The 15,357-nt window shown below is 41.2% G+C and overlaps 1 protein-coding gene across 1 annotated transcript in view; it reads left to right on the top strand.

Moving 5' to 3' along the window:
• The window catches only part of Baz1b (bromodomain adjacent to zinc finger domain 1B), a 58,944-nt gene that overhangs the window by 19,204 nt on the left and 24,383 nt on the right, over positions 1-15,357 (top strand). The window contains exons 5-9 of the mRNA XM_055605818.1: positions 1,348-1,469; positions 3,272-3,469; positions 9,468-11,166; positions 13,794-13,932; positions 14,758-14,891. Coding sequence (XP_055461793.1) covers positions 1,348-1,469; positions 3,272-3,469; positions 9,468-11,166; positions 13,794-13,932; positions 14,758-14,891 — 2,292 coding nt within the window. The remainder of the gene's footprint in view (positions 1-1,347; positions 1,470-3,271; positions 3,470-9,467; positions 11,167-13,793; positions 13,933-14,757; positions 14,892-15,357) is intronic.

The following is a 15,357-nucleotide window of genomic DNA, read 5'->3' as shown; positions in this document are numbered from 1 at the left end:
TTTTTTTTTTTTTTTTTTTTTTTTTGTTTTGTTTTGTTTTGCTTTGGGACAGTGACTTAAGGAGCCTAGGCTAGCTTCAAGTTCACTATGTAGCTGAGGGAGATGTTCAACTCTTGGTCTTTCTGCCTCTGGAGAATATGTGGTTATAGGCTTGTGCCGCTATGCTTGGCACTTTTTCTTTGCAGGCCCATTGACAGCTTGGGCCTATAATTCTCTCTGTGACCCAGACTGGCGTTACTCTCTTAAGTTCTGGGGTTACGGGTATATGAAATGTATGCCACCATGCCTATATTACTTTCCGTCTTTTAATGACTTATGATAGTTTCTAATCAGGTTGCAGATGGCCTCTTACTTGCCAGGTACAGAGATTTTCTTTCCTTTTTTTTTTTTTTTTTTTTTTTTTTTAAGACTTGTTTTACTCTTGAATTTTTAAAGATTTCATGTGTTTGAGTGTTTTGCCCGCATGTATGTCTGTGCACTGCTTGCATGCCTGGTGCCCTTGGAGGCCAGAAGGTGTCAGATGCCCTGGAATTAGAGTTACAGATGGTTGTGAGCTGCTGTGTGGGTGATGGGAACCAAAGCCAGGTCCTCTGGAAAAGCAGCCAGGTTTGTTTGTTTGTTTGTTTAAGTTTTACATTATTTTCTGTTTATGGGTATTTTGACTGCATGTATGTCTGTGTACCACGTGTGCAGTGTGCACGAAGGCCTTGAAGAGGGTATTAAGAGTCCCCTCAAAATGGAGTTACAGGTGTATGCAAGTCATCATGTGAGCTCTAGGAACCAAACCAGGTCTGAAAGAGCAAGTGCCGTTAACTTCTAAATCATCTCTCCAGCCTTGTTGTTTTAATTTTTCCTTAGATTTAACACTGGTAGTATTCTGTTATATTTCACATGGTTTTATGTATCTCTTTATTTTATGTGTATGGGTCTTTTCCCTACGTGTACGGATGCCTGGTGCCCAGAGAGGTCTAAAAAAGGTATTAGGTCCTCTAGATTGGCATTACAGATGGATGTGAACCACCATGTGTGTGCTAGGAATCTAACACAGGTCCAAGCCATCTTGGACCATAAGTCATATTCTTTTTAGGTGTTTCATGTTCGCCTTCCAGAGTATTTTCTGTATTTTCAGAGTCTTGTTTGTCAGCCTGTATTGTGGTATTGTAATCATTTACTTAGCTGACTTTTTGCATAGACTAGCCCTTGAAAGTTACAGGTATTATATCTCATCTTTAGGTCACATCAACCAGTGCCTGGTAAAAATGAGGAATTGAATAAAGTTATTAGTTGTGACTAAGTAAGTTTAATTAAAATAATTTATCATTTGCTAATTTTCTGTTGATTTAATAGATGACAGAGCACGTAGGTCTCCACGAAAACTTCCTACTTCATTAAAAAAAGGAGAAAGGAAATGGGCTCCTCCAAAATTTCTGCCTCACAAATACGATGTAAAGCTACAAAATGAAGATAAGGTTGGTTAAGCCTCTTACATTAAGAGATTTTTAAGAAAATATTATAGGGGTGGTTTCCTTGGAGAAAATATGCTAAGGAAAAATGTACAGAAATGTCTTTGTCACAGAAATGTGAAGTTACAAGATGAGTCCATTCCAACAGAGCTTTTATAAGGCTCCCTGAGATTCCAGGCTAATAGACTGTAATAGTACCTGTAACGTAGATTAGTACTTCTTTTTTACTGTTTTTTAAACTCCCTCTTCCCCTCCTGGCTGGGTATTGAATTCAGGGCCTTGCTGTGCCAGGTGAATATTCTGTACTGAGTTACACCCCTGGCCCTTTTTCCCTGAGATGTAATGTGTTTAGTGTTTACATTTTTAATTTTTCATGTGGGACTAAGACTCAATCCTGGCTCTTCCTGTGTGTTAGATAAGTACTATCTGATCTATTTCCAGCCATATTTTTAAAAATAGCCCTATTTTTTAATATGTTCAGAGTCAGGATGTATTTAAAAGCATTTGGCAAGAATTTATTTCCTAGCTCCTAGTAATTAGGAAAAAGAAATAGGATCAGGAGTTGAAAGTCATCCTTTGTCACACAGCGAAGTTTGAGGGTAGCCTGGGTCAGAAACAAAAGTTTTAAAAAATATTGGTATATTATTTCAGGTGTTTTTACACATACATGAATAGAATTTTAAGTTCAGTTGGAAAGAGGACTAGGATGTTGAAAACAATCTTGAGTTTGTTTCCATAGATAACGCTAGAAACAGCTCAGCCAAGTGTTCCCAGGTTAATCCTGGGAAAGGTCCTTTACTAGAAAAGCCACCAGCCTTTTGCTTTTGAAACAGGACCTTACTGTATAGCTGTGGATGGCCTTAGGTGGCAGGGGGATTCTTTGCTTACATTGATGTTTCCTGCCTTCCCCTTCCATTGCTAGATTTTTGACAGATCTTCCAATTTTATAGTTGTTAATCTGAGCACATATACCAATATGGGTTTCTTAACCTCTCGTTAGTTAATTAAAACATGCTGAGGAATTTCATCCACTTCCATTTGTTTTCCTTATGATGGTACAAATTGTTCACAAGTCTTAAACTGTAAAATGAAATGATAGTGTATAAAATAGTCACTAGAGGAGCTTATGTAACATGGAGATTCCTCAGCTCTTTTCCTGGAACTGTCTATGACTCATTAAGTTTATGGTAAGGCCCAAACAACTGCTCTGCTTTCTTATGTGGCTTTTTGTTGTTGTTTGGTTTTTCAAGACAGTGTTTCCCAACATAGCCCTCACTATCCTGGAGATTGTTCTGTAGACCAGGCTGCCTTGAACTCGGAGATCCACCTGCCTCCCAAATGCTAGGATTAAAGGTGTGCAATGCCACCACCCAGTTTTCTTTGATATTTTTAAGATAAGGTCTGGCTATGTGTACCTAGGTTACCACAGGCTCACTATCTTTTTACCTCAGCTTCTGAGAGCTGAGATTATAGGTGTGTACCACCCGGCATGGATCCTTGAAGGATGGAGCTTGAGCCTTTAGTAATAATCCTTCTCCCTCTTTTGCTATTACGAGACTTCCCAGATAAAGTCATAACTAGAGAAATTTCTGGTGTGAAGTTGAAGGGTATACTTTAACTGGCATTTTATTGACAAATTACCTAGGGGTTGTTTAATTTGAAGTTCTGCCTTAAAATTCTGCCTTTTCTTCTAATTTATAGTGCCCTTCCCCACCTCTTTAAGATGGAATTTTGAGTCTTTCCTTTCTAGATCTGTTTTGTTCTCAACTGTTTAACTGCTTCTGATCCGTGTTATTTTTTTCGTGTAGATCATCAGCAATGTGCCAGCAGACAGCTTGATTCGAACAGAGAGACCACCAAATAAGGAGATAGTCCGGTACTTTATCCGGCACAATGCCTTACGTGCTGGTACTGGTGAGAATGCACCTTGGGTGGTCGAAGATGAGTTGGTGAAGAAGTATGCCCTGCCCAGCAAGTTCAGTGACTTCTTACTGGACCCTTATAAGGTACGGTCACTAGTAATGCTAGACACCTATGTAAATAAAGCCTTGCTAATGAGTTCTTTTTCTCTAGTAACTCCCAGATTTTGAACTCTTCATTTATTTATTCATTTATTTATTTATTTATTTATTTATTTATTTATTTATTTATTTATTTATGTATGCAGTGTTCTGCATCCATGTGTGCCTGTACACCAGAAGAGGGCACCAGATATAACTATAGATGGTTATGAGCCACCATGTGGTTGCTGGGAATTAAACTAAGGACCTTTGGAAGAACGGCCAGTGCTCTTAACCTCTGAGCCATTTCTCCAGCCCCTGATTTTGAACTCTTAACAGAGAACTCATTCAGTAACTGAAGCAGAGACCATGGAGGGATGATGCTTATTGGCTTGTTCACCGTGGATTGCTTGACCTGCTTTCTTACACAGCCAGCCTGCCCAGCCATGCGGTGGCACAATCCATAGGGATCTGGGCCTTCGCACATTAATCAAGAAAATGCTTTACCTGTGGGTAATCTGATAGAAGCATTTCTTAATTGAGATTCCTTTCTCCAGATAACTCTAGCCAGTGTCAAGTTGACAAAATACTAACTAGGATTTCAGTAAAAAGGAAAACTGAGCTAGGCATAGTGCTGCACGCTTTTAATCCCAGCGCTTGGATGCAGAGGCAGGCAGATATCTTGAGTTTGACGCTAGCCTTAGTTTCAGGACAACCAGGTCTATGTAGAGAGACCCTGTCTTGGGGTATTGGTAGAAGGAAAATAGATTTTGTGTATAAGGAAAGATAACTTTGTCAGCCCTATAAAACCTGGAAAAAAAAATATATATATATATATATAACTTACATGGCATGTTAATAGAAACCCAGCATTTCCCTCCTGAGACTATATTTTTTTTTCTCCTTTTCAATTGTCCAATTTGATCTTTAAATCATTTTTATGGTATTGTAGGTGTTGTATCTATTAACCTTATTTTACATTAGGTATAATCTACTTAAAACCAAATAAAAGTAGGTGATAAGCCAAGACTTTGGCTTAGAATTTCTGTTTGGGTTGTTTTTTTTTGTTGTTGTTGTTGTTTTGTTTTGTTTTGTTTTTCTGTCCTTTCCTCTCGCCTCCATTCTACTTCCCTCTGTGTGTGAGGTTCTAGGCTCAGTATCCAGCACTACAGAACAGCCTATAAAACCTTTCCAATTAAGTTACTGACTAAAAAGAGTAGAAAAGGTTGGGGTAATAGAATACTTGACTATCACGAGAGGTCCTGGGTTCCATCCTCTGTGCAGTAAAAAAGAGCCTGGAGCTATGTGTGAGTGGTAGCATGTGACTTCAATCCCAGCATTGAGAAGGCAAGTGGATCTCTGAGTTCAGTGCCATTCTGGTTTACATACATAGAAACCCTGTCTCAAATGGAAGAAAAAAAAAAAAAACTGGAACAAAAGTCACGTATGTGGCTGGAGTTGGAGAGGGTCCAAGTTCAGCATCCCTCATCAGACAGCTCACAAGTGACTGTGACTCCACTCCCACAAATTTGGCACTCCTGGCCACTCAGCTGACCTGCACATATGTGCACATAACCACATAAAGACAAAAACATACCTACTAAAATGCCAGGTACTCATTGACAAAGTTTTCTAATTGGTCTAACTGTTCAGATACACTGCTTTTTATTATTAAATTCAGCTTCAGATTGAATTGCTGCAGATTGTTTCCTATTGTTATTGACCAAGAAACACTTTCTTTGATTTATAGTCCTGGTGATGCAATGTTCTTTTTGATGGGAACAAAGTAGAATATTATATACTGTTTTTCTTTTGGCCTCTCTCATGTATTTAGCAATGAGAAAGGGCCTTCACAAAGTAAATTTTAATGTTTTCTGGTTTTTTCCATTCTTTTTTCTCCTCTCTGTTAATCTTGTGGAATTGTGCTGAATGGGAGATAGACCCTTAGCACATAAGTGGTTTTATACTTTTTCAGATCCCCTGAGTCCAGCCATGCCGGCTCCCATTTGGCTGTGACTACCCAGCATGCTCCATGCTGAGATGATCCAGCTACTGAAGGACTGCTCATGCCGGGAGCCGGCCTGTTGGGAGGGGGTTGGGTGAGTTTATTTATTTATTTTTTTTTTTTTTCAGGAAAAAAACTTTTTTAATCTGTGGCTTAATAGGAATAGTGGCTGGAACTCTTGTCGCTTAGCAGTCCACATTATTTCTTCTCACAGTATCCTTCCAAATAGAAATGAAAACACTTTTTTTTAAAGATTTATTTACTGTGTATACAGTATTCTGCTTGCATGTACATCTGCACACCAGAAGAGGGCACCAGATATCATTAAAGATGGTAATGAGCCACCATGTGGTTGCTGGGAAATGAACCAGAGAGTGTTCCTAACCTCTGAGCCATCTCTAGCCTGAAAGCACCTTATTTTTAATTTGAATTCTTTTAAAAAATTAGAGAATCATTAAGTTGGTTATATTGGTTCTAATGAGTGTTATTAAAGGCCTCTCTTTAAAGTGTTAAAATGAAACTGTCTTGATTAGTCTCTTTTTCTTTAAGACTTTAAGCACACACCTGAGCAACAGCAGGAGTGTTGGTGTGTTTATCCTGTTGTGCAGTTGTTTGGGCTGCTTGAGGAGGGACCAGTCTGAGAGCATACACTTGTTTTTACTTGCTACTGGGTTTGTAGGACAGTCTCTGCTCTTTGAAGTACTCATAGTATTATTGTCTGTGAATGGAACCTTAAATAAGTTACATTTTTTTTTGTTTCTTTCTCATTAACATTTTGATGCTTAGTTCTGGGAAACTACAACTAGGAAATTGTACACTAGGGTAATATATCCCAGGAGTTGTGGCTAGAGCTCATATTCTGAAAGATGGTAAACCTCTGTCCTGAGAAGGGGTATTGGGGAACAAAACATTCAGTTTTAGTCAAGCGCTAAGCTGCCAGCTAAAAGATTAACCTACAGTTGACAGAATGTTTTTTTGGTTTTTGTTTTGTTTTGTTTTGTTTTGTTTTTTGCCTCAGCCTCCTGAGGGGCTGGATGGTGGCATGTGCCAATATACCATGTAATTCTGAAAAGTCAGCTTGGGGTTTAGTCACTTAGTCAGAAGTGGAGTTTAGTCATGGCCTAGCCTCTCAGTGCAGACCGTTTCCTGAATTGTTCTGTGGGTTTCTTTGATTCTGTCCTTAATTGAGTCAGAATTTCATGTAGCCCAGGTTGTTCTCTTTGAACTGATTCTTCTCCTTTCCCTCCTGAGTACTAGTATCAAGGCATGTATCACCATGCCAGCTAGCCCTGTCCATTCAAAACTTGGAAGTCTCTTCGATTTTCCTCGTGGGTAGCTGCTTCCAGTAGCAGAAGTTATCTAATAGTCTTTTTCCGGTTAGCTAAAGTGAGTTGTTTAACTCTTTCACTTAGTTTGTATTAACTGTCAACTTTATTATTATTTTGGCTTGTTTTGGGTTTTTTGAGACATAGTTTCATGTAGCCCAGGCTGACCTTGAACTTCTTACCCTCCTGCCCCCATCTTCCAAGTGCTAGGACTACAGGCTTGTATACTCCATACTTGACTTATAAACAGAAACTCCCGTTGTTACCAATGAACTTGGTTCTAACCTCTTAAGTCTTTTTGGTTTGTTTTTGAAACTTGGGTCTAACATTGTAGCCTTGTCTGGCATCTGGTTGACCGTGAGGAAATTCTCAATTTCCCAAGTGTTGGAAAGGTGTGCCTTTTTGCTTTATTGACACGGTGTCTCACGCTTCAGTCCAGGCTGACCTCAGGCTCATACATGAAGTCCTTCTGACCTGATAGTCTTTCTACCTCAGTCTCTGAAGTGCTTGAATTGTAGATATGAGCAGCCATGCCAAGCTGCCTCTTAACTAATTCTGAGTGATGGAAATGAGGTATGGGGGCTTGAGGAGCCAGAAGATGTGAGTGTACTAGTGGGGAGGGAGATGGATTCAGGGAATGTTCTGTGAGAGTGGGGCCAGCTCAGGTCTCTTGGAGTGCCAGCAATGGACTTGTTGTTCTTTCTGTCCTAACCATGTTTATGATGAATGTGTACAGCCTAGGGCAAAACAAATTGGGCTTTTACAAGTAAATACAGAATGTAGGTTTATATGAGATGGATTGTAATGATTGCCTAGAATTAAATTTAAGTGAAGAAGGGAACCAATAATTGTGGTCCATGACCTAAGTTCCATCTACTCCTTAGGCTTAGACTCATGGCTTGTCCATATTCTTGAAGCCATCTTGGGCACTATAGTGAGAGCCAATCTATCTTTTTGTTTATTTGAAGGGAATTTGCCTGTTTGTTTCATTCAGACAGGTCTCAATGTGTAGCCCTGGATATCCTGAAATTTGGAAATCCTCATGCCTCTGTATCCTGAGTGCTGGGATCATAGGTGTGAGCCTCTGTGCTTGTCTTTGACACCCTATCTCTTTGGGGGGGGGGGGGGGAGAATAAACTGGTTAGGATGTTGAAAATGTGGTAAAATTAATGGACTTAAAGTTTTGTGAGATCCTCTGGACAGTGGTGGCAGACACCTTTAATCCCAGCACTTGGGAGGCAGTGGCAGGTAGATCTCTGAGTTCAAGATCAGCCTGGTCTACTGAGGTAGGTCTAGGACAGCTAGGGCTACACAGAGAAACCCTGCCTCAGAAAACAAGCAAACAAAAAAGTCTTGTGAGATTGAAGGTTGGAGGATTGTAGACTAGAGTGCCTGAGAGAATCAGTTGGGGGTGCATTCAAGTATTACTTACAGTCAGGACTAGCAATATAGCTCAGTAGGTAACTGTACTTGTGGCCAAGGCTAAGCAGCACCTGAATCCAATTCATATGACCCACATGGTGGGAAGAGAATGCCAGCTTCTTTGTGTTTACTGCTGACCTCCACGTGCCCACCATGGCATGTACATGGCAGTCCCAGTACACATACACAACCTAAGCAAGGTAAATGATGAAATGTAATAAAAAATTTTAAGGAACTATATAAAATATATGAGAATTTATAGAGGTTGTAGTTCCTGTATTCATAGAAATAAGTTTTCTCATTGTGGGAGAGGACAAAGAAGAGTAAGAAACCAGGAGCCAGGGTTAAAAGGGTTCTTTATCAGAATAGTACTGTTACTTCTCTTCCTAATTATGTTTTCACTGGGCTTATGCCTTTAGCTTGAGACAGAAGTATTTAGACATTCTACTTACAGCACAAATTATTGAAGCATAAACGTAAAATTAAAGGATGAAAATCTAACTTATTTCAAGAGTGGGACTATTGCCTCTGACCTCCACCCCATTTTCAAAGAAGAAATCTAGATTTTTACATGTTAGGTAGGTGTTCTATACTGAGTCACACCCTCAGCCCCTCACTGGAGGGTTCTAGGTAGCTACTCTACACTTGAGCTGCATCCTCAGGTTGAAATCTTGAGATGCTGGTGTTTTTAGATAAGTTATTTCCTAATCCGGGGCCCATGGATAGACTTTGGTAGCTGTATGCATAGTTTTTATGTGTTGTTGCTGGAGAAAGTATACATAGATTTCATTAAAATGTTTGAGAACCATTCAAACATCGTAGAGCTAGCTGTACAGCAAAAGCATCGAATATCAGAGGATGGTGGGCTTTTGTTGCAGTGCTGGAGGTGGAACCCAAACCCTCACATATACTAGAGAAGCATCCTATCACAGCTCCACAACATAATTTTGAGGGATAGGGAACATTGAAACAGAGTCTAATTTGAGTTAGGCTGGCCCCAAACTTGGTATGTAACAAAGACAGACTTCAAATTTCTGATTCTCTTGCTTCTACCCCACTTAAGTTTGGGGATCGCAGATATGCTTCCTCCATATCAGTTGAATGTAGCTTTGTTTTGAGACAAGATCTCATTATGTTGTAGCCCTAGATGTATAGCTTTAGTTGTAAAAGGAAGAGCACCTTTACAGTGCTTAAATATTGTTTGCCACACTTAGTTTTTAAAAGTAATTTTGCTCCTGTTCTTAAATTTTAGTATATGACTCTCAACCCCTCTACCAAGAGGAGGAATACTGGATCTCCAGACAGGAAACCCTCAAAGAAACCTAAGAGGGACAGTTCTTCTCTGAGTTCCCCACTAAACCCTAAGCTGTGGTGTCATGTGCACTTGGAGAAGTCATTAAATGGCCCAGCACTCAAAGTGAAGAACTCAAAGAACTCCAAGTCTCCAGAAGAACACTTGGAAGAAGTGATGAAAATCATGTCCCCCAACAAACTTCACAGCTTCCACATTCCTAAGAAAGGCCCATCTACCAAGAAACCAGGGAAGCACAGTGATAAACCTCTGAAGGCCAAGGGCAGAGGCAAGGGCATCCTGAATGGACAGAAGTCCACAGGCAATTCCAAATCTCCCAACAAGTGTGTCAAGACTCCTAAGACCAAAATGAAGCAGATGACTTTGTTGGATATGGCCAAAGGGACTCAGAAGATGACTCGCACCCCACGGAGTTCTGGGGGTGTGCCAAGGTCCTCTGGTAAACCTCATAAACACCTGCCTCCTGCAGCTCTGCACCTGATTGCCTATTACAAAGAAAATAAAGACAAAGAGGACAAGAAAAGTGCTCTGTCTTGTGTTATCTCCAAAACAGCACGTATCCTCTCCAACGAAGATAGAGCCCGTCTTCCAGAAGAGCTTCGGATTCTTGTCCAAAAACGCTATGAACTTCTGGAACATAAAAAGAGGTGGGCCTCTATGTCTGAAGAGCAAAGGAAAGAATATTTGAAAAAGAAACGACAGGAGCTAAAGGAGAGGTTGCGGGAAAAAGCCAAAGAACGGAGAGAGAAAGAAATGCTGGAGAAATTAGAAAAGCAGAAGCGCTATGAGGACCAGGAATTAGGTGGCAGAAACCTCCCAGCATTCAGGCTGGTAGATACCCCTGAAGGGCTGCCAAACACTCTTTTTGGGGATGTGGCCCTGGTGGTGGAGTTTCTGAGCTGTTACTCTGGGCTGCTCTTGCCTGATGCTCAGTACCCCATCACTGCTGTATCCCTAATGGAAGCCTTGAGTGCAGATAAAGGTGGTTTTTTGTACTTGAACAGAGTGCTGGTCATTCTGCTACAGACCTTACTTCAGGATGAAATTGCAGAAGACTATGGAGAACTGGGAATGAAGCTCTCAGAAATCCCCCTCACTCTGCATTCTGTCTCAGAGCTGGTCCGGCTCTGCCTGCGCAGATGTGATGTCCAGGAAGACAGTGAGGGCTCGGAAACAGATGACAATAAAGACTCCACACCATTTGAGGACAATGAGGTACAAGACGAGTTCCTAGAGAAGCTGGAGACATCAGAATTCTTTGAGCTGACCTCAGAGGAGAAGCTACGTATATTAACAGCTCTTTGCCACCGGATCCTCATGACATACTCTGTGCAAGACCACATGGAGACAAGACAGCAGATGTCTGCAGAGCTGTGGAAGGAACGGCTTGCTGTACTGAAGGAAGAAAATGACAAAAAGAGAGCAGAGAAACAAAAGCGCAAGGAGATGGAAGCCAGAAATAAAGAAAACGGCAAAGAGGAGAATGGGCTAGGCAAAACAGACAGGAAAAAAGAAATTGTGAAGATTGAACACCAAGTGGAAATGGAAACAGATGACATGGTTAGTGCTGTCAAGAGCAGAAGGCTGCTTAGCATGCAAGCTAAGAGGAATCGGGAGATTCAGGAGAGAGAAACAAAAGGTAAAATTTGTCCTGAGAGGTTCAGGAGAGCCCTAGAACAGGGTACTTGAATAATGGCAGGGATCTGTCATAACTGTTCGCTTGTTCTGTGTGTAGTAGCCCTCCACTCACTAAGATTTTTGTTTCCTCATAGTTTCTCAATGAGAGAGAAGCTCGTATTAGCTCAGGCTTTCCTTAAATTGACTGTGTAGCTTAGGCTGGCCTTACACTAATCCTTCTGCCTCGACCTCCAGAATGTTAGGATTACAGGTATGAGCTGCCATGCTTACTTAGCTCAGCGACTTTGCACAAGCAATGTCTGTGCTAGGGAGATGACTCAGCAGTTAAGAGCTCTAGCTGCTGTTCCAGGGGAGGCTCACAACTAATTCCAGAGGATCCCCTCCTAGCCTCCACAGTCAGGCAAGTGGTGCATAGACATACATGCAGGTAAAACACCCATACATACTTATTTAGTAAATAAATAATTGGGAGGCCTGGCCCCTCCTCAAGCAGCCAAAACAACTGCACAACAGGACAAACACAGCTCAGGTATGTGCTTAAAGTCTTAAAGAAAAGACACTAATCAAGACAAAGTTTTATTTTAACACTTTAACCAGATGCCTTTATAGCTCTCATTAGAACCAGGATGTCCAACTTAGTGGTTCTCTTTTTGTTTGTTTGTTTTTTACGAGACAGGGTTTTTCTGTGTAGCCTTGGTTGTCCTCAATTTGTAGACCAGGCTGGCTTCAAACTCACAGAGATCCGCCTGCCTCTGCCTCACAGAGTGCTGGGATTACAGGTGTGTGCCACCATGCCCGGCTTTTTCTTTCTGTGTTTTAAAAGAATTCAAATGTAAAATGTGCTTTCACTTCTACTTGGAAATACACTGTTAAGTCTCAGCCACTCTTTTCATGAAGTCACACCACATTAAAAACCGAAAAAATGAAAGAAATGAATTCACGCACCCAACTTTGATGCCAGGACCTGCATAGCAGAGAGAACTGACGCCCACAAGTTGTCTTCTGACCTTCACACTTTTTTTTTTTTTTTTTAAATAGACTCATAAGGGGCATATCTTTAATCCCAGCACTCGGGAGGCAGAAGCAAGCACATCTCTGTGAGTTCAAGGCCAGCCTAGTCTACAGAGTGAGTTCCAAGACAGCTAGGGCTAAACAGAGAAACCCTGTCTCGAAAACCGAAAAGAGAGAACAAACTGCTCTTCAAGAAGATAAGAGTTCTGTTCCCAGCACATCAAGTAACATAAAACTGCCTGTAGTTCCAGCTTCAGGGGATCTAACACCATCTTCTGGCCTCCTTGGACAACTGATTCTCATGTACATACCTTCATACAGACACATGAGTACACATAACTAAAAATAATAAAAATCGTAATATACAGCCTTTAATGTTATATATATTTTTTTGGTTTGGGGTGGTTTCAAGATTCATATGTTATTTTTTTCTCTGTTCACCAGTCACTGGACAGTTAAGACGCCTGCATTGCTTGGCTGTTAGTAATGCCACTGTAAGCATCTCTAAAGGGCTTGCCTAGACACAGCGCCTTTGGGGTATATGCCCAGGAAAGAAGTGACAGTCCTGTAGCCATGCTTAGTTGTTTGAGGAGCTCCCAGGCCATTCACAAAGCAGCTGTACAATTTTACATTACTACCACCAGGGTGAGGGTTCTGATATTTCCATATCTTTACCAGTTCTATCTTTAATGTTTATTTTGGTGCTTATCACTCCTGTAATTGGTTTGATTATACAGTTAACCAGTCTAGAAAACCTTATTAAAGGCCACAAATTTTATACTTGATTATGTTTTTGTGGTTCCAAAGCTCAAACTGCAAGTTTTGAATATGATCGGCAAGTACTCTACCACTCACCCCAACTCTTCCATTTTGTTTATTTTTTTTTGTTTTTGTTTTTTTTGTTTTTCAAGACAGGATTTCTCTGGATGTCCTAGAACTCACTCTATAGACTGGGCTGGCCTTGAACTCTGGAACCCAGATATCTGCCTGTTTTTGCTCCCAAGTGCCAGGACTGAAGGCATATGCCTGACTGTTATTTGGTTTTGTTGAGGCAGTGTCTCAGCCTGGAACTCTTCTCTGTACTCCTGGCTGGCCTTGAAGTCAGAGCTTCCCAGCTCTGCCTCCCAAAAGCTGGGATTAAATGTGTATGCTACCAAACCCGGCTAATTGTGTGTGTGTGTGTGTGTGTGTGTGTGTGTGTATTTAAGTAGATTTTTATCTTGTGTTTTAAAAATCCTATCTATTGACAGATACTTTTTTTTTAAACACTTTTTGTTTTGTTTTTCAAAACAGGGTTTCTTTGTGAAGCCTTGGCTATCCTGGACTTTGTAGACCAGGCTAGCCTTGAACTCACAGAGATCCACCTGCCTCTCTGCCTTCACGAGTGCTGGGATTAAAGGTGTGTGCCACCAGACTCTGCGTACCCTGTCTTGACTGAAATATTTTTAATTCATCCTGGTCTGTTTAGGAATCCTTGGCAGTGAGGGGTGAGACATGAGTATGTGAGGAGTATGGGAGGATCACAGATTATTGAGTTCTACCACATGGCAAAGGAAGAAGGGAAGAGCCAGTAAACATGTAGTTCATGCAGACGCTTTGCTTTTTCATCTTCACCAGTGAGATTGGAACGGGAAGCTGAAGAGGAGCGAATGCGAAAGCACAAGGCAGCTGCTGAGAAGGCTTTCCAAGAAGGGATTGCCAAGGCAAAACTCGTCCTGCGCAGAACACCTATTGGTACAGACCGAAACCATAACAGGTAAGTTCCTCAACTTGATTTCTGTGCCTTCTAGGATAGCTCATAGTTACTAGTTAGGAAACTAGCTAAGGTGCTAGAGATGAACTGTTCCTGTTCAGTTTTCCAGTTCTGTTTGTAGCCATGATTGCTGTTATTGACAGTTACTGGTGCCATATGCTATGGTTACAACATTAGAAAAGACAATCTCCCAGGTTTGTTGGTAGTTTGTGGCAGAGCTCTTGCATAAACCTTGGGTTCTATTCTCAGTGGTATGAGTAAAAGTCGCTCTGGTTCTTAAGGGTACCATCGATAGGAACAGATGAATTGTAATCCAAATGAAATAGTTCTTCTTAAATAATTCGATATTTAGGGCTGGAGAAATGGTTCAGTGATTAAGAGCACAAAGTTCTCGCAGAGGACCTGGGATTGGATCTTAGCACCCACATGGTGATTCACAACCATTGGTAACTCTACTTACAGGGGTTCTGATACCCTCTCTGACCTCAGTGGGCCACTCCCATGCATATATACATGAAAGCAAAGCATACCACACATAAGGTAATTTTTTTTTTAAGGAGTCTTAAATTCATGCCTTGTGTGGAACTTAGAGATACAGAATAGACATTACGGAAATGACACATGTGTTAGATGAGTTCGAGATGTCAAGGCATCTTTGTTAATCTTTTCTTTCCTGTCAGAATATGAGGAAGGCATTGTCTGCCGTGATTACGGCTACTCCTGCTTCTTAGGCGGCCTCTCCAGCAGTAAAGCCACACAGCTGTCTTCCAGTCTGCTATCTTAACTTATCTTGGGTGTCACTAATTAATTCCTGTTTGTGCTTTGTAGATACTGGCTCTTCTCAAATGAAGTCCCAGGATTATTCATTGAAAAGGGCTGGGTCCATAACAGCATTGACTACAGGTTCAAGCATCACCGAAAAGATCACAGCAATTCACCTGATGAGGATTACTGTCCCCGAAGTAAGTGTATCTGCCGCAAGAGGCTGTTGACTTAGAGCTGTGCTTCTCAACTCGGGGGACGGGTATGGGAGGTTGAGACCTGTTTAGGGGTCAAAGGACCCTTTTACAGAAGTCCCATATAGCTTTTTTTTTTTTTTTTAAGATTTATATGAACACCTTGTTTTCGTGCACACCAGAAGAGAGTACCAGATTTCATTATAGATGGTTGAAAGCCACAGTGTGGTTGCTGGGAGTTAAACTTAGGACCTCTGGAAGAACAGCAGGAGCCCTTAACCTCTGAGCCATTTCTCCAGCCCCCAGTCTCAGCTTCTTGAGTGCCGGGATTGTAGGTGTGTCTCCACCCTGGCTTTGAGATGTTTTAAGTAGGGACTGTCTGTGGTTTTATGTAACTCATGTAGGATCCATACCAAAGACTGCCTTTCCTGCGTCACCTATCCCAGGTGCGTGTTTTCTGAGTAAACTTGGT

Source organism: Psammomys obesus, unplaced genomic scaffold (genome assembly GCF_907164565.1).
Source record: "Psammomys obesus unplaced genomic scaffold, mPsaObe1.curated_primary_1811, whole genome shotgun sequence".
NCBI classification, from domain to species: Eukaryota; Metazoa; Chordata; class Mammalia; order Rodentia; family Muridae; genus Psammomys; species Psammomys obesus.
The sequence above is the reverse complement of the archived record's forward strand: the minus strand, read 5'-3'. Positions and strand labels throughout refer to the sequence as shown.